At 41.1% G+C, this 20,005-nt stretch overlaps 2 protein-coding genes across 2 annotated transcripts; both read right to left on the bottom strand.

Moving 5' to 3' along the window:
* Nucleotides 1–144: 144 nt before the first annotated feature.
* On the bottom strand, nt 145–10,967 carry LOC118427918 (EF-hand domain-containing family member C2-like). The gene is made up of 16 exons (XM_035837884.1): nt 10,778–10,967; nt 10,169–10,357; nt 9,508–9,658; nt 8,464–8,633; nt 7,977–8,108; nt 7,322–7,495; nt 6,688–6,795; nt 6,036–6,174; nt 5,449–5,614; nt 4,583–4,725; nt 3,625–3,821; nt 2,707–2,840; nt 1,925–2,122; nt 1,540–1,632; nt 733–841; nt 145–317 (listed from the first exon to the last, which is right to left on the bottom strand). The coding sequence occupies exons 1-16, from the start codon at nt 10,817–10,819 to the stop codon at nt 216–218; spliced, it is 2,247 nt and encodes a 748-aa protein (XP_035693777.1). The 5' UTR covers nt 10,820–10,967; the 3' UTR covers nt 145–215.
* Nucleotides 10,968–14,078: 3,111 nt separating this feature from the next.
* Nucleotides 14,079–19,029, bottom strand: LOC118428216 (FUN14 domain-containing protein 1-like). Its single transcript, XM_035838224.1, has 5 exons — nt 18,850–19,029; nt 17,096–17,234; nt 15,898–15,973; nt 14,969–15,097; nt 14,079–14,699 (listed from the first exon to the last, which is right to left on the bottom strand). Exons 1-5 carry the CDS (start codon nt 18,896–18,898, stop codon nt 14,622–14,624), a joined length of 471 nt encoding a protein of 156 aa, XP_035694117.1. The 5' UTR covers nt 18,899–19,029; the 3' UTR covers nt 14,079–14,621.
* Nucleotides 19,030–20,005: the final 976 nt, after the last annotated feature.

The following is a 20,005-nucleotide window of genomic DNA, read 5'->3' as shown; positions in this document are numbered from 1 at the left end:
TCCGTCTGTGACAAAAGGCACAACATCGGTGAGACGAATACTGAAACTTTCTTTACTGTACATCTTAAGTGGCATCACATTTATACACTCAAGCCACAATTCTTTCTCCTCACAAAATGTACTCCTTTATTTTTCTCTCTCTCACTCTCTCTATTTTTACCATATAAATTTTGCGAACTGTTGAGGAACGTTATATGGCTAAAGGGTGACGCAAGTTAAGAGTCGGACATGTTTGCGCCGAAGATCTCGCCCATCAGAGGTGTGTACTGGACCATCATGACATTGTCTCTGCTCTCAGCACCTACCCACTTACCGAGCTGAAGAATAAAGAATAATTAACATTAATTGATAATTATAATAATAATATCAGGTGTATCTGCAGCCAGTAGGTACCCAATGTGTTGACATAATCTAACTCCTTTGCAATGGTCGTAACAAACTTTGTCTGCAAAATATTTGAAAGAATGGCTACAATAGCAATATAAGAATGGAGGTTATTTGGCAAGTTTACAAAAAAAAATTACAATGTGGCAAATTTTGGAACCAAACTTTAAAGAAAATTAAAGTATGCAAAATTGATCGAGCAGGTGGCAAATTTCAGCCACATCTAGGTCTGGCAACACCATTTAAAGAGTAAAAGATGCAAACGGAACAAATTGCCACACGTACTACAGGCTAAAACATTCATTTTTCAACAATTTGCAGGTTGACACAAAGTGGCAAGTTCCTTACCGTGGTGGGTGCAGCCGTGTAGTGTAGCGGTTCCACTGGGGTCTCTCTCCAGTTCAGCAGGTCAACGAACTCCTGGTAGTTCACTGGGGTGTCATCTGTACCAGCAAGCCTAAAATAAACAGGATACAACAGTTAGATCACACGTAGCAAATCTTTATAATTTTAACCAGAGCTCTTTCTAGCTGTCTAAACCCATAATGAACACAAATTTAGTGCCAAAAATGTAGTAAGAACTTTTTGGAGAACATTCTCCTTCCTGAACTGTTATGCTTAAAGGTCTGCTACGCAGTTTTTTGCGCTTCAAACTGAAAACAAAAAATCCATTTTCCGGCCATTTCTTTACATAGTTGAATAGTTACATAGTTAGTAGTTGAATCAAGCCTACCACGTTACGGAACACTATTCAAGGTATGTCGGGAGTCGATATTTTCGCCGTGCGAGCGCGTTTGAAAACCTGTGAATCTGCACACCCGCACTGGGTTTCAGCCATTTTGTTTCTTCCGAACGAACCGTTGATGATTGATTCTTGTTCGAATTCTCACCGGTGCCTAACTAGGGAGGTCAGAAAGTTACAGCGCGCGTAGGACGAAATATTTGTAGGCTAATTCTCTCCGTTGCAAATGTGAAATAATGACACAAAAGTGTCAAAAAGTAGTAGTAAATCTGAGATTTCTTAGTTCTAGAATATTTCAAATTTGAGCGCAAAAAACTGCGTAGCAGACCTTTAATATATACAAGTTGGAATAGAGACAATGGAATAACTCAATGTCAAAGAAAGATATATTGTGGAGAGTAAAGTTTTCTTACTTCTCGAGGATTGCTCTAAGCAGATCGTCGGAGACTGGAACGTGGAAGGCCTTGGACACCATCCTCACCTTCTTCCTCGTGATGCTGCCGGTCCTGGAATAGAGAAAGAAAAAGTCAGCAAACTACAGAAAAAACAACAGGAATTACTTAAACCATCAGCAAATTATGTACTATGTATAAGTACCAATAGTTCAGGAGAAATTTCACTAATGAAGTTAACCACTGCTGCAAAGTGCAACCTTTACCAGTAGCGTGCAAGTCTGGTTGGGATTAGAGTTCTAAACCCTCTAATCCCAAGATAGGGTCACTAACCACTACGTCATGCACACTCAAAAAAAAACAAAAACAAAAAAACAACAACAATCAAATAGAGGCCCATTCCTACCTGCTGGTGTCGTGGTGCATCATGAGTTGCTTCAGGCGCGTGAAGTTCTCGAAGTTGTGCTTGCGTAGCTGCTCCTGGGCGACGCCTAGCAACACGCTCATGTTGACCTGCTCGTCCTGTCGCTCGCTGAAGTACCGTCCGAGGGTCATGATCTCGTGTTCCGCCAGCTTGTTCCCGCACACCTGCGTCAGCAGATTCCTGTAAGGAAACAGACGAAGTTTTGAGACTGTGTCACACAAAAAAGGATCCTGCTGTGTTATTTGTGCTTCTTTCTAACAATTCAATACCATCCAGATTATATTGTTTTCCCAGTCAGTTTGAATAGTCTTGCTATCATGGTTTCTTTAGGTCATCAAAGAATATATTGAATTGAGAAAATATTGTTAATTCTTTCAAAAAACAGCTTTATAAAATTTGTGATTATATTTATAGGAAGGGGCTAAAGAATGAAGATTCCCAAATGGATGATTGTCATGAGACTGTGTCAAAGAATCTTGCTCTAATTTCTTTGAACTATATTTTACCGTTCGACAATTCTGCAGCATTAAGATTGCACTGTTGTCAATCTTTAACAAGATTAACATCAAAACAGAGCATAAGGGGGAGCCTGTATGTAATGGTACACAGTGTTACGAGGAGTGAATAATAGTTAGTGCATGATTCAAGTTGTCCTTCCCTGTCTTCCATTCCCACCTTGACCATATCCCATCTTAGATCTTTACTTTAAGATGTCTGGAAAACCAAAGAAATTCATAGAGGTGGCCTCAAGGTGTGTTCCTTACCTGAAAACTTCATACGGGATCTGTCCGCGACCTTCCGGGTCGTTCCTCAGGAAGAACTGCTTGATGTCGTCGGTGTTCTTCAGTGCCTGATCCTTCAGCTTGCCCAGGATGTTGTGCACATGGGCAACTGGGAACTGTGGGAGGAAGATGGTACGGGTTAGGTCATGGTCAGAGTTTTTAGGAGTCCATATTACTAGTTACTGGTCCTTCAGCTTGCCCAGGATGTTGTGCACATGGGCAACTGGGAACTGTGGGGACAAGGTGATACAATGGTTTAGTCATTTTCAGTGTTTTATTATGCTGACATTAGGAGTACATATTACTAGTTACTGGTCCTTCAGCTTGCCCAGGATGTTGTGCACGTGGGCAACTGGGAACTGTGGGGACAAGGTGATACAACGGTTTACTCATTAATAGTGTTACATCAGCAAGGAGCCCATATTTTCAGTCGTCTGACAGGGTAACTAAAGGATAAGAAAATGATTTTCAGGATTGTTCGATCATTTTATATGGAGAAAAATGTCTGATCTGCCCAAAACCAAAGTTTGTGACTTTCATTTTATTCTATTTTACTTCATCAATAGTGCAACTGGGGAACTGTTTGCGGAAGATTGAATGACCTGTCACACAATAAGCAAGAATGCTCCTACTGTACTGGATGGCAACGAGTTCCACTCTACGATAGTTCTAATCTCCAAGCAGATCCTACAATAGCATAAGATACATGTTGTACTAAACTGGCCAAGGAATGTAGTCAGCCAAGAGGTGTACATTTGCCATGTAGCTAAACACACTCCTAGGCTGGCTTCACTCTTCTGGCTCTCTTTTGATACTATCTTATACTAACTGTAGGATCTGCCTGGAGATTATGATAGTGCTAGGAAAGTATAAATGTTAGGAGAGTAGAAAGGTCCCTACCTCAGAGCTGTGCTTCTCCATGTATCTGAAGGCGTACTCATCCGCATCGATCAGCACAAAGATGTGGTTGTTGAACTGAACCTTGGCTCCAACGAACAGGTCCTGAGCCAGATAGTACGCGGACGGCTCCGACTTGTACAGCTCTTGTCCCGGCTTCTTCACGCGACTGCGCTCCAGGAACTTACCACCGATAACACCTTAAGGAGGAAAACAATAGAATTAAATGATTAAGACTGACTCCTACATTGTGTGGTTACAGTACAAGTTTTGGCCATACATCTACAGATGCATAGGGTGGCGCCCATCTCCACTTCAAAGCCCTTGGGCCACACATTTGTGCAAGTCACTACAGCAGGGGGCTGGTCTGCTGGTACTGATGTGTGTTTAACTTCCATACTCTTTCTCATTAGTGCTTAGTGCTAAGCAGAGAAAGCAGCATGTACCATTTTTAGAGTCTTTGGTATGACTCAGCCGGGGATCGAACTCACGACCTACCAAATGCATGGCGAACACTCTGCCCACTCGGCCATTTCACCGGTTACAGTATGAGGCAGTGCAAAATATAAGAGACTAAAAAAGCATGGTTTCATCTGCCTTGAAGACTTTTTTATTAATTAATTTAACAAAAGTTTTTCTTGAAAAAAATTGTAATTTTCTTACTTACAGCAGTACATAAATCATCATAATCATATGTTTGCAAATTTTTTTCTGGGATTTTACAGGTGCTAGTTTGCAGCCATGCATTAAAGTGCACAAACGCTTAAGTTAATAAAACTCTGTTAAAAAGATGACAAAACACGTAACTTAACGAAAATTAAAAAAAAAAAATTCTAGTATTGCAAAAGAAGGTATTTTTTTCAACCAGGTTTAGAGTCTCAAAAACAAACGGCCCCTTGAAGAAAAAGTTGCTTGGGCTCTACAATGAAAATGCACATGTACGCTGATATTGCAAACCTACCGGAGTTTCTGACGGGCGGCTCGAACACCAGCAGAGTGTCATCAGACAGGAAGTAGGAAATGATAAAGCGACGGTCGGCGTCAATGGGTTTGGTGGTGTCCATACGGGCCATGAAACGCAGCACGTTACTCTCCAGGCCATGTCTGTTGGAGAGATAACAATAATGGGTTACTAACAGACTGAAGCACAATCCTAGCTTGTTCTTACTTTCTTAAGTGTGCATTTTGTATAGTGCAATGATAAACAAAGCATCAGCAGATGATTCAAAGACTAAGTGTGCATTTTTCTATGACCAAATACCTCTCCTGAAGGGGTCACTTTTATATCAAGGTCGAATGCCACTTGAATTGTTTGAGGATCACCACGAATAAAGCTCATAATACTGTATCAGACCAGACTTCATACTTGAGTGCTGAAAGGTCCTTGTGTGTGACTTCAGCCATGTTAATCAAAAGGTTACTTCAAACACCATTCGGCTTCAAACACTTCTCAAGTACATATTCCTGTGAATAGGTCTTAGACTTAAGAAAGCCAGCTACTCATGTTGTTGTCAAAGGTAATATAAGGACTAAATGGAGAAATGTATTATTTCCATACTACCTACTACTAGGTTCTTACAATATGTGTTTTTTTTTAAAACGTGAATTAAGTTTAAAAAAAAAAAACACAAACCAAATGATTGATTGAAGTTTAACTGTGGTTCCAACACAGAAAGATTGTACTTGATTGAATTTTTTACTTCTAAAGAAAAAGTTGGACTGTCGAAAACTGGGTGGGTCCAGTTTTTGTAAAAGTTAGACAAGAATCGAAAAGCCATCCAAGGAACTTATGACATGGTGTCAGAAGTGGGATTCGAACCAACGCACCTGTCCTTCTCCATGAACTTGATGAAGTCCCTGCGGGGAGGTTTGGGGATGAGGCCAGCGCACGAGCACAGCGAGTCCTCCTCCGAGCCAAAACCGTTGTACGGCGGGACCACGCGGCCGGGGCGGCCTGGCGCCGGAGCCTTGTACGGCATCGGACCAAAGTCAGCTGGAAACGAAAACATTCGAGGTGTTACTAAAGTGGTTTCAAGCATTGAGTGCTTACAGCTGACTCAGAGGACTAGAAAATTTACCTTTATTCAAAGTAGATACTGCTGACTTGGGCAGCCATGGTACTCCATGGGAAAATGCTAATGCTGGTGCATTTATTGATGCCATGATCATGCTAGCAACTTGTGTCTTCTCAACTATCTCACACATTAATGTGTACTGAGCCATTCCATTTTAAAAGTTAAAGAGTAAGAAACAAACAAAATGAACTGAGGTCACCTTTTCTTTTCCAAAACCTTGTACAAAAAAAGTTCTTGAAAACCCCCATAGCATAAATTTTAATTCTACAGCTCTTTTGTGACTTAATGAAATATGAACGTCAAATGTCTTCAAATTTAGAGCAGGATAGGAAGACTTACAGATGCCATATTTGGAGCGGTAGTACTCGCGGGTGAACTCGTCGCAGTCACAGATGACCATCTTGCGCCCCCAGACGTTGATCACACTCCCGATGGTCAGGTCTCCATCGTGGTAGAAATCCAGGTGAACTGCACCAGTCTATTAGAATGAAAAATAACAAATGAATACAAATTAACACAAAACAAATGAAAAGTATGATAATCATTTTAATTGAGTTATATTTTGTGGTGTAGAAGGTCAGTCATGGTAGAAGTCCAGGTGAACTGGGTGAGAATTGATTGTTACCGATTAATACATTTATTAGGTAAACATATCTACGAAAATCTTAATGATAAGATTGTAGTCAGTCTAAAGCGAAGGTAATAAAACTTCCTTTTAATTTTCCTATCATAGCAAAAACTGAAACATCATCAATTTTACTGAAGTCAAGATAGAGTTTGCAATGTGAAAGAAACGAAAAATAGTAAACAAAGCAAGGAAATAAGATTTACTTTTAGAAGAAAAACTTTTTTTTCATGATGCATCTATTGCACTTTTGTTGATACCCAGTTTGGATACATATTGCACAATCCCCGTCATAACATGTCTGTTGATAAAAGTAATTGATATAAAATTAGTAATGAAGGATGCTTTAAAGTTTGTTCTTTGTACCTTGAGACTGTCGAGGATGTAGCGCCCGCCGTGGCCCGTGGGACCAAACACGTTCAGCACGGTACGGTCGGTCTTCTCTCCCGGCTGGTTCAGAAGTGTCGGGGCGTACTGGAACCCATAGAGTATACCGTGTTATTCATCAATATACCTGTAAATGGGTCTTTAATTAGCAAGTTTTATTGTTCCCAGCTTTTCCTTGCTCGTCAGTGACTGGGTCTTGAACAAGTTTTATTCTTCCCAACTTCACGCAGCTGTTTCACTCTGCTCTACATTTTTCTGTTTCACTCACTGTTTAGAAGTTTATGCTATTGAATTTTATTGTTAAATTTGTCATTTTAAGCTTACAAAAAAAAAATTTTCATCAATTTTTGTTCAATTTTTGTTATTTGTCCAAACGGTCACTTGTCGCAGCCTCAAGGACAGAGTGACAGGTCCTGGAAACAGCTCCAGTTTTGTGTTTCATTCAGACTTTTTTGGAGACCATTTAAGCCTACGTTTACACAGAAATAGTGGATGAAGTCATGGTGCCCCAACGACCCACACAGAGGTCAAGGGATAGGTGAGGTGAGGTACACAGAAAAGAAAAACACTGTTGATTTAACACATCACGAAAATTAAAGTTTACACAACCCACCTTTGGCAGCCTTGCTCTATTCAGGAATTTGGGTGCGGCATCCCGTCCAGAGTTGGGCGTGATCTTCTCACGAATCTCGATGGTGTCGTCGGCGAGGAAGTAGTGCATCACCATCTCACGAGAGTCTCCGAACATGGCGTCGGAATCGTCCCAGTAGCAGTAAAACCGCAGGACCTGAGGGAATTGTTGTAGAACAGTTAGTACACCTGCTTCTATCCCACAGGGTCGCAAAATGATACAGAAATTGGTCTGGCAATCTGCAAGGGGACCATTCTTTCAACGGGACTCGATACATACTGTAGGGCGGCCGAGCCAAAGATTAACGCAAAAGCAACAGAGATAAACTCAAAGATATCATGGTAGTTACTTACTTTTTTTTTTCATACTCTATACTATAGAGGTTGACAAACCTCAAGCACAGTGAAGAACCTATCACACCTTGAGTTTGAGAAGAGGTTACAAATTGGTTGGCTCAAACCAATCTGTTCTTTTTTTATTGATACCCAATACTTAGCTTACAGAAAGCTGCGAACTATAAGACCAGTACAGACTGAAGTTTTGTGTTGTACCAAGGGCATTACACCTTGCCATCATAGTGTACTAGACCCGAGATATTATTTACAACAAAACAATGAAACAAATGAACAAGACCGACCTTTCCATCGTTATCGAGGAACTGCTTGAGCGTGTCGTAGCGCTCGTACGGGCGCAGCGGCTGCATGCTGTCGTCCAACTGCTGGCGGTAGCCGGAGTACGGGTCGCTGGGAGTGTTCTCTGGCAGGTTCACCTGGACAACAGACAAGTAAATAAATAAATAAACAAAGGACAAGAAAATTTAAGGAGAGTCAGTGATAAATTTGAGCTCTTTTTGTCACTTTTCGAATAGTCAATTAATTTATTGGTCATTCAAACTTTAAAATGCTGTATCCTGGGAAGAAATTTTGATGTTTATGTTATTACGTTATCCTATCATATAAAAGCAGTGTATGAGTCTATCTGTTTGTGTTTCAGTCAGTGATTCACAATACACGCAATGCAATATTCTCACTGCTGAGTAGCCTGTGTTTAAAGTCCGTTCCAATGATAACTTCTAATGTAGATGAAGTTTACAGATCACAAACGTGAATGCTACAGATACAGACCTGTACACCGAGCTTGCGTAGGAAGTTGGCGGTGAATTGGTTACAGTTGGTGAGTTTGAAGGTGCGCCCGTAGAACTCGATCTCCTTCCCCACGTTGAAGTGCTCGACCGTGTAATACTCGTCCTCATTGGGAGGGGGTAGGGGGATTCTGTGCCGACGGATCAGGGTCCCTGGGGGGTGGGGAAAGGATAGAATGTTTTAGTTAAGCTAAACTTTCTTCCAACACAAAAGTACACATGGATCAGATTTTCAACGACCACTGTCGCCTTCAAGATCAGTATAATGTCAGGATCAATACTGATTATTGGATTGAATGTTGTCTGATTTTTAAAAAATTTTTTTTATTCATCATTCATAAAACATGGACATACTACCAATTGATTTATATTCAGTTCATGAGAGAAATCAGCAATTATTCATCTAAAAAAATTAAGGATTTTGAAATAAGAGTACTGTTTGTTTTTATTATAGATCTGTTCATCACCTCAGAATCAAATCTGTGCATTGCAAAAGGACTGTCTTAAATAATTAATGAATAGGAGTAATTCAGGAATATGGATATGAATAATAGATGGAACAATTTTAGGACAATCGTCTAACATCTGATTGTGTGCAAAGGATTACAAGCAGTCAAACACATCTCGCTTTAGATCTAAAAAGGAGAAAAAACATGCGACACATCTTTGAAACTTTATTGGCCATAAGCCATGCTAATTCGCTGTATCATGGGGAACAGGAGACCGTAAACTGAAGAATGAGTGAGTAAGAAAGTGAGTGAATGAGTAAGTGAGTGAGTGAATGAGTGTGTACTTGAGTGAGCGAGTTCTCAAACAAGTAAGTGAGGGAATATAACACAAAAAAATTAAGTATTCCTCCTAGACCCATTTTCATTTTAATTCTCTCGCTAAATTGAAGTTCATAAACCAAAAAAAGTAGAATGAAGTTTAGAGATACTCATAGGAGATAGGACAGAGGAGAGTGGCAGGCTGTGGTGGCCTGCATCAGTAACTTGCTGTGAGGAAGAAGAAGAAGAGATGTTCTCACCTTGTGGGATGCCGCTGTTCTTGACCTGGGGTTCGTTGACCTGTATGGAGTCATCCTCCAGGTAGAAGTACACCTTACACTTCCTCACACGGAACTGTTCCTCTCGCTTCTCATTCACAGCTTCCTGGAAGTACGCATCGAAACTCAGGACCTGGGGAAAGGGACAGAAGAAAGTGTATGATGTAAGTACCTTTCACTAGTATTCTTCTTCTCCTTTGTGGTACAGGACAAAGTACCTCGCGGCACATCACGTCCTGGGAAACAAGGTGCAGCTAGTGTAGCAGGTGGTGATGCACGAAACACATTGGCAAAGATTAGACGCAGGAACACTAAATAAATAACTATGCAACTATGAGCTTTAAGTTTGCTCAGGGCAGCTTCAAATCTTTTTCTTTCCCGCTTATTGTTTGGGTGATTGTGTTAACTATCTTTGTTCTAAAACATGTCATTTTAAGCTCAACAAAATCATTTTCAATCAGTTTGCATGTCATGAAGTTTGGATGTTTTTGGAATGTAAGGGTGGCATTTTTTGTCCATCCCAACAAGCAAGTTTCCATCCTGGGACAGGTCCACAAGCTTTAATATGCGGAGATTTTGGACAAGGCTTCTTGTTGTTGCCCAAACCTCTCAGAATCCCCCAAAATGTGAATGAATATGATACCTGTCTGTCGAAGGCGAGCCACGCGGGTTTGTCGCTTCCCTCCCCGCTGGGAAACGCGCTGTGTCGTGGTTTCAGCTTCTGTCCGGGCAGAGGCGCGCCACCAATCCCAGACTTGTGCTCGCCGACCATGGTGGAGATGTCATTGCGGTAGTCGAACAGCTGCGACTTGTGGAACTTGGTCTTACCCAACTGGAAGAGTAGGTATGATTATTAGCACCAGAAACACGATAAATATACTGTACATGTATAAAAATCTAACCTCCTCACTGTTACATCACCTTTGGTATTAACAAGTGTTTTTTGTGTGATTTAAGTTGCTGTTGTTTATTTTCTCATGGAGTTTTTGATTTTCTAATAGATTTTCAGAATACCTTATGAGAAAACACCACAAGACAACATAACATAGCAACAACACAGTTCACTAATAAGCATATTACTACTAGTCCTTCTAGTACATTTCCAATTACTAAATCTTGAAAAGATGTTTACTTCTTTGCAAATTATCTAAAAGAAGTGTATCCTCACTAGCTTATGGTAATTCCAAAAATCCAACACAAATTTCTTCCCCGAAATCCCTCTAAAAACCGACAATCAAAACCATCAACTTACGTTTGGGTTGAAAGAATTCCCTGGTAGAAACGGCAGAGCCATGTTTAAGTTATTGAAGTCCTCGGAAAACGTGTAAAAGTCGATGTAAAGAGCCCGAGTCCTGCTTGTAAACTGAATGAAACCAAGACAGAACACAAACTGATGTACACAACTCAGCTGTTTGCCCCGTAGTTGTGTACCGTTGCTGGGCAATTAGCATGCAGATGACGTAAAGATTCATCCGCACTCCTTGCAAAACGTCTTCCAAAGTCCATTTTAGTCCCTTAACTAACTTGGAAAGATACAAACAGTAGAATTTAATTTTCATTATTGAAATAAGCTATACGAACTTCGTCTTTGGAACAATTCATAACTTAATCCTGACTCTATTTTGTTCTAGGCGGATGTAGCACGACAGGAAGTAGTAAGCCCTAGTTACCACCTGTAACCCGGAAGTGCTCTCAGCGTCGTGAATGTCTTAACGCCATCTAGCAGGTATATCTGAAACTGCAGGCACCAAAGGCTCAAACGTACGTGTTGACATGTCAGACTGATTTGGCGCATTTTCCTTCATTATTTTCCACTCATACGAATTGAAAGTCACTACAGTTATAATTTGAGATTTTACCTCGCCCTGGCCTTAGACTGAAACATAATCTTATGGATGGTATTGTGCTGAATAAAGCGCAAGTTACGTTTGACATTGTGTGGGGAGGGGGGCGTGTCAGCTTGTTATTTATTCACGCCTTCTATTCAAAATTCAAGCTTGGTATTTATGTTAATTTATTATCGCCATTTTTCCCAAGCAGTACCATGAAGGAGAAACCGGACCCATGTCAGAGGCAGGCCTGTGACATACAGGTGTGCTTACAAGGTGGGAAAAATGATATCTGGGTATTAAACTAGAATATGCTTTCATGATCTATTCATTTATAAATGATTTCATGATAACAGATGAAACGCAAGAAGCGAGTAGAAACGGTCTCCTGTGATTGAAAGCCGGGCCTGTCAGCTTACTCAGCCAATGTGTGGTCCATTGGCAGCACCCCATTGTTATTGATATAAGTTTTATAACATTACCACTTCCCTGTCCATTTTGAGATTCGTCCTTGAATCTCTGAGTTCGATATAATTGTTCGGCATTATGCCATTACCCACAGGGCCAGAGGCGAGTAGAAACAGTCCCCTGGCTCCTGTGATTCAAAGCTGGGCCTGTCAGCTTACTAACCCAACACCAAAACCGCTAGGCCAAAATGTATGGACCAGTTCCACAAGTTTACAGAAATTTGTACACCTTTTTAATCCACGGATCATCTTGCTTGCCTGATAGCTGGCTCTTTTCCAAAGCATTAGTAGGTTAGAAGATGAATTAGTATCTCATACATGTACTGAATGCTTCTATCCCTCTACAGCTAACAACTACAAGGAGTCGCGCTGTGAGAGTGTACTCCGAGCCATGGAACGCTGCTGTGAGAAACCCTGGGCTCAGGACTCCGTCTGCTGCTCCGGATTCAGGAAAACTCACAGGAGCAAAACAGAAGACACGGAGAAGAGATGACAAAACTCCATGGAGGGCACACAGATCAGATATTATAGACTTGCAACTATATTAGTCAGTGTAACACAAACTTTGCTGTCTGTGGCTGTAATTGGCCTCTACCCTAGGTGGCTGGCCATATGTTGGGCTTGCTGCCATAAGCAAGATTTAATCAGGCTAGGACAACATGTAGTGCTGGTTTGCAATTTTTAACATACTGGTATGGGCCAGGGTCAGGTTCATACTGTGGACATAGTGTCTGTGCCCACCCGCTCCACCAAAAAAAATATAACCTTTAGCACTCACAGAAGGTGACTAAGAAAATCAGAAGGCAGAGAAAAGAGATGACGGAATACTGGAAAAGAAATGCAGAGATCAGATGTTTGGGACATTGTCAGCCGTACAAGGGAAACCTGTTGTGGCTGGTTTAGTGGCTGAGGTTATGTAGCTGACATAAGATTAAAAGGTTATGGGTTTGATTCTTGCATGGCATGCCTTGATAGATGTTGTGTCTTTAGAAAAGACTCAATTGTCCTCCATCCACACAATTATAAATATCTAAAAGTATCTAATTGACCTGCAATGAATTGTTGTACACGTATGACATGGTTTAACTTTTGAGAGATCATCAATAAACTTCATGTTTTTCTCTCACTGGACAAAGAATCAATGTCTCCTTTTCTCCAAGCAGAGGTTCGGTTCTGGCTGTTTTTACATGTTTTAGGCATATTTGGCAGGCTTTCTATTATGACACATTTCTTCATTTAGGAGATAATATAAAGCCCAACAAAAATACCTGGAAACATGTAAAGAAAAATAAAACAGCCAGAGCCATGCTCTGCTTGGAGAGTAAAAGTCTACCACTCACACATGCAACCCAGTCTACACACAAACATATCAACAGGACATGTACAGTAATGTTCACAAACTATTGCTTTAATAATGCATTATCCAACATATCTCTATATTGAAGGAAACTGTCTGACAAAGTAGTACGCAAAAGTCCATCCAAATCATCGAACATCTCGAAGGAAAATGTCTACAATATACAAGTCTAGTCAAACACTTAATGCAAATGTAAGGTGTATTTTGATTTGAAATTGAGGCCCTCTCAATAACGTGTCAGCTCAGTACTCCAACATGGCTGGTGAGTATGACATTACATAATGTCATCAAAGCGTGTCACGAATATATTTACTAAACAGTTTTGACATACTACACTAACATTTACATGAACACAAAACAAAGCATGATACTTTCATCATGATAATTTTAGTGTGCAGCACACATAGATACAGTATCTACAAGTAATACTTGAAGTTCAAGCAAAGCATTTCACACACCATACTTCTTGGGCAAAACCTGGAGCTATTTCAACCTTTTTCTTACTTCCACATTCCCCACACAGTATTCTATATAAGAAAGTAGTACTGTAAATGTAGAAATGTTTGCGATAGTTTTATGTTTGCAGTTTCTGCAGTGCCGCAAACTTAAAATCACCATGAACATTTTTCCATTATAGTATGTGACTACAGTCTATGGCACTACCGCGACACCGCGTACATTCCCTTTTCCCACTACCGCAAAAGTAAATCCCCGCGAAATTAAATACATTTACAGTATTCTCTAGCAGGCAGACTTACTAAAGTCTGCAGCAACAACTGTTATATCTTCTTTTCTCTCACAAACTCATAAAAACTCCCCAAGAAACACTCAACATAAATCAGTACTCTCCAAGCAGAGGTTTGGCTACAGCTTTTTTTAAAATGTGTTTTTAGGGATTTCTTTTTCGAGCTGTCATAGCCATAGCTGAACCTCTGCTTGGAGAGTAAAATTCAGCACATAGCTTACAAAGAATAGTGTAAATGTAGTCTGAAACCAGAGCTATGTTAGCTTTACCCGCTATTCAACTTCTGTACCTTTGCTTCCATGTTGAACAGCTAAAAGCGTGCTTACGGCTGTACACTGTTGTTTGATATGTGATAAGTTTGCTACATCTGTTAGACTATATAGTATCAAGAACGATCATCTCACTTCCTTTGTCAGTATGTTACAGTCAGAAATATTTCAGAAGGGGGGGGGGTACACACAGAGTAATAAGAGTTGTGCATGTTTCTAAGTCTTTAACATACACCCTGTTAGGACCGTCAAAATCCAACTACTTGCAAGATATCACTCATGGAGTATTCAAATCTTCGAAAATCTTAGGTTTTAAGTTTGAGTCACAAGATGGACACTTAGAAGTCAAGAAGTTCATCTTAAAGTGGGTCTTTATCCTATGAGTTAAAGTAAGATCTTTTGTTTTATAAGTATAAGTTTCCAGACTGATCATGAAGCCAGCCCGATGAGGAACCCGCCTGCAAACCCGCCTGCTACGACCATGTTCTCCTGCATAAATGTCTTCGCCTGGAAAAGATGAAACGAGAGATGATTAGACGTAGGAAATCCCAAATATCTTAGTTTGTTCCTTTTCGTACTGCTATACCTCAAGAAACAAGAAAGAGTGCAGAACCTTATACTGTCTGACGGCTAGCATGTTTTAAGTGATTTCTTTATCTACTTGAAAAACTTGAAATGAGGAAGATCACTTTTACCATTCTATTCACCTTTGGCCATTGCATGGTGTTCAGGTGTGAATTCGAGGTTACTTTGAAAGGAAACAAGCTGAGCCTTACCTGTTGCAGAATCTGAGCGACATCAGGGTACGCTTTCTCTGCCTGTTTGCCGATCTCCTTCTTGTACTTCTCCATGTCCTTCTCTACTCTCTTCCAGTTGATCTTAACGTAGCCTGCATGGTTCGCTATCTAAGACGGCAGCAAAATAAGACATCTTACTAGTAAGATCATAACCCTAGGAATTGCAATGCAGTATTTTTTTCCTTCAAAGACTTTCAGTTGGATGGAGGCAATGTAAGTGTCTCGCATACATGGATGCGATGTTGTGTTACACTGAAGGGCTGTTGATACAGATACAGACACAGGAAGAAGGCCATTGAAACGTTGAAAAGAAACACATAACATCATGTAAACTGTCCTATGCTAAACTTTCCCGCTTCCAGTTTTCTATGCTTTGAACAGCTTAGAAAACCTCATCAAGTATCATGTAATCAAGTATGGTTTTAACCAATAGATCTACCGCATAATTTATATAGAGACAGCTCTAACACTTGACTGAGTATCATGAATAAAGCCTCCTTGCTATAAGTAAGACCCAATCTATACACAGTTTTTGCCGATATCTGTAGAGATGTCGGGAGGGATCTGGAACGTTGGCCGCAGGACACCCGTGGCGCTTGCAGTCATAAACAGCTATAAAGCCTAATGAGCCCGCATTATATGCTAATGAGCCCTCCCGAAGTCGGGACACATCTACACGCGCGCGGAAGCTGTCAGGGAACCCCTCCTAAGCTATCGGGGACCCCTGCTAAGCTATCGGTAAGGTATCGTACGAATGGTCCGGACCTTTCGGGAGAAATTTTCCAGATATCTTTAAGGCGATATTGCAGTTCCATCTTGACGCTGAAAATAAGCTGTTGCCGAGAGGTTGTCAACTCGCCGATATCGGGAAAAACTGTGTCTAGATCGCGCCTAAGGCACTTGCTCACCTGAAGCAGTAGGAATCCTCCCCCTACAGCTGTGGCCGCCAGCTTTCCCACCTTAGAGAACAGGTAACCTGCACACCTGGGCAGGTACGGTACGGTCAGCTACTGTACATTCAGGTACTTTTGTAATAGTTTATTTTATGGTTGGAGAAGGAGGTTTTTTTGTGGTGTGTCAAATTTGCTGTATAGTGTAGAAACATGGAGGAAATGACTATTAACTCCAATTGTCTTCAGTATTGGACTGGGAAGCTCCAAAACATGTAAACTGTTTACTAATATTTTCTACTCCGGGCCAAAATCTGGTCCACTGATCGTGAAATGCACAGTCATTTTTGCTAGAGAGGGCACCACAAAAAACGTAAGAACTACCAACGCTGCCAAAGTTTCAAAATCTACGCAGGTAAATAGACAACAATTATATTTTTCCTTCTTTTGACACCTCCCCAGAGTGCTTATCTTTGGTCCTTGGGAAGACGTGTCTTGGCTGCCGAACACATTCTCTGCTGACCCTGACTAGGGTATCTGGTACCCAGAGTGGCCCTTAATACTACTGACAGGCTAAAACTTAACAGTGCCTCCTGGCAGAGATGTCTGCACTGCAGGTGGCTTGGTGGAGGAGCTGATTACATCAGAATGCCAAGAAAAGCACATGTATTTACTAGAAATGCTACTCAAATAGCCTGCTAAGGTAGCTATCAGGTAAAAATTGTATAGGTTACAGAGTTACACAGCTGGTCACGCAGAGGTTAACCCATATTTTTAATACAAATTATGATCTCTTTATTCGAACAAATGAGAAACTGAATGAACTAAATAAGACCAAGCCTTGGTAAAAATGAAATGGGGGTCTGAATCTAACACTCCCTGCAAACTTAACCCTTAAACTACCAAACCCGGATATATCCGGCACACATATACATGCCCTGTGTGCAACGAACGGATATATCTGGGATAGCACATTCACTCGAAGTAGCAGCTTTGCGCGCGTGTAGCGCACAAACCTCGGAAGTTAGGGACTTCGGCCTTGTTTGGGGGTTTCTTTTTGAAGGTCAGCGGCCAACCCGGGCACACACATCATTTTATAGGGCTGAAACTCTGGCAGTTTTTATGGGTTAAGGGCATTTACAGTACTGAAGGTTACAAAAGCTGGTGTAAAACCCCGAGAATCAGCCCTACATCTGCTTGGAGAATAAAAACTCACCATCCTGACACCCCTCCCACGGCGATCTGCGTTCCGACTGACTTGGCGGAGAGGTCCTTGGGGAACATGTCCTTCAGCCAGCCTCGTCTTCGAGCCTCTGCAAGGTCTAAGATCTCAAAACCCTCGTCACGTTCCTCACCTGGGAAAAACAACAATAGATCTTATCATCTTACAGCAGACCAGAGATGAAATGGTTCTGGAAGATTCTAGGAACCACATACAGAGACTGCATCTAAAACTAAGCAACTAAGTACTGAGTCAAACAAAACAGTTAGTATTATAAAGGATAACCACAATAATGCAAAGGAAAACTGAAGCGATACTGCCATGTGTCAGTCATTGGGACTAGCTAACAACACAATGTTATTAATATTTTTGCTGGCTATCTGTGGTTAGCAAGCATATTAGAGCCAGTGGTTACTATGGACAACAACATGATGAAGCATGGCTCCAATATAACCCTATACCATAATCCGTGATTCTGATCCAAGGTTTTCCTTTTTTTCCTCCATATTCATACCGACCAAGAGAGATCAGGAAGGCAATATGTCACACACCTGATGTTAGTTTCTGTTTGTTATCATTATCTCAGATCTGTGATATTTTTTTTTAACCCTGTATACATCTAATGCTGCATGAACTAGAACAAGTGACATCCTCTGACATTGACTGTATGTTGGACATTTCAGTCACGTATAGGGCTGGGTACTGGTACAGAAAATTCAGGTCCAGGTCCGGTTCAGGTCCAAAGGATCAGGTCCAGGTCCGGACCGGAACCTGGACCTGATGCAGTATGACTCATACCAATGGTCCATTTCACTACAAAGAAATCTGTTTGGTGGAGTATAAGACTTACACTGGCGTCTTTAAATCCTACAACGCTAACTGCACCTGTACGATTGACTGTAAAACTTGGTAGAAATGACTATAAACTCTACTCTACTTCACTCTTGTTATTTTCTTCCACCTGCAAGCGCCAAAACGTGTGAATGCCTGATCAAATAATATGTTAATTTTCTAACCGGTCCAACATCCGGTCCACCTAATTTTTTCAGGTCCGGTTTTTCTGGACCGGTCCAATAAGAAAAACCGGTTTTGTACCGGTACGCTGTACCGATACCCAGCCCTAGTCACGTATGTAATCTCCAAGCAGATGTTTGGAGGGAATATTCTTACATTTTCTGCCACACAGGTCACACTTACAGCAGCCAGAAAACGTTAGGATGTCCCCTTCTAACATCTGCTTGAAGACATTACGAAACGTTTGAAACAAAGACAGACCGACAGACAAGCCCCCACTGTCTGGTTAGCAGTGGTTCTCACGCCCTCCCCTACTGTGAGCGCACACACACCAGGGGAGCGACATGGGAGACCCACAAACTCCCCCCACATGCCAATACACACTCTCTCTAACAACCTCGCTAAACGTTCCAAACGAGGATTACACATAAAGGATCGGTTTAATCCCTCAACAAACGGCCCGGTTGTAGAATGTGTCTGGGAAGGGCAGTAAACACATTAGCACTGGGGTGAAAGGGAGTCTTGCCCGCCCTCCCCCATAAAACCGGCTTGCACGGCTAACTTTCGCTACGCTTTGTGACTTTCCCAGGCTTTTTCTTCAGACGACAACTTCCCATGGACTCAAAAACGGCTCAACTGTTTCTCAAAAATGTATAAATGTTGCGTTTTGGTAGGTACCATGTACAAAAGAAGGAAAGAACAAGGGTTTTTGGAGCCCCGACTTCGCATCTCACCGTTTTGCTGTCTTTCCGCCATCTTTGGAAGTGAACCCGGAAGTGACATACACACCGTGGGAAGATAGAAAAATCCACCCCTGTCCTTGATAAAAAAAATTAATTTCGGTTGCAATTATTTGCAAAACTAGTCATAAAATAGGTTTTTTTATAACATTAAGAGGAGATATACAACGTAAATAGACATTGCCCGGGGGCCAAACTCTCAAAATAAAAAAAGTTAACGATGTCACGTGCCCAAACATGCGTCATGGTCCCGTCCATTTACCTTATTTGGAAGGGAGAGGGGGGTTCGCTCAGGGTACTTTATTTTGGCGGGAAACAATAGCCAGGGTCATTTGGGATCACAGCTCGCTGGAAAACGCTCCTATGGTTTCTGTCTCTCGCTGGAAAATACTTTTGGAAGGATGACTGTTCCCGGAGAGGAAGAACAAGATGTTGTTCCAGAGACAATGGACACAAGCAAAGATCCGAGCGACTTTGCAGACATTTCAGAGGAGGAAAGGGCGTTTTGTATGAGGTAAAGATTAATGTCATTTGTGATAGTTTATCTTAGGTAAAATTTAGGAGCAAAGACCTAGATTTTACTTTAAGGTGGCAATACAAAATTTCTGCGGTACAAGGTTTTAGAAAATTTGTTTTCATTATTGTAACTTGGAATTTTGTTGGCTTTAGTTTTTCTGCAATATAGAACTATTGGACAAAGTTACAATTCACCTTTTTTTGTGAAAGTTTTTCCTGTACGAATGTTTTTTCTCTGTACCGTTAGTCAAGGTCCAATGATTTTCCCAACAAATTCGCAACAAGCTTTTTTTTTTATTGTGTTTTCCTTTCGAAGCTATGATCAGCTTATTAACATTTTTGATGATTTAGTACTTTTCAACCACTGGACAGTGCAAGAGCTTGTCTGTGACATATTTGTGTGACAGCATTCTTCCCAGAAGCTCACGTGGATATTTTTTTTTTCTTGGCAATTGCTTTATTTTTGGGATCATCTAGATTTGGACTCTGTTTGTTTATCAAAATTCGACAAGTTGTTATGTTGTTTACCTGGTTAACTTTGCGTTTTGCGTAAGATCTAGGGCTAGTATCGAGAAAGGAGGGCGTCCCTGATCTTGATATTGGATTACCCTAATTTCCGACAAATTAGTGAAAA

This window comes from Branchiostoma floridae, chromosome 12 (genome assembly GCF_000003815.2).
Source record: "Branchiostoma floridae strain S238N-H82 chromosome 12, Bfl_VNyyK, whole genome shotgun sequence".
Classification (NCBI taxonomy): domain Eukaryota; kingdom Metazoa; phylum Chordata; class Leptocardii; order Amphioxiformes; family Branchiostomatidae; genus Branchiostoma; species Branchiostoma floridae.
Note: the sequence above shows the minus strand (reverse complement) of the source record. Positions and strands in the feature narration are given on the sequence as shown.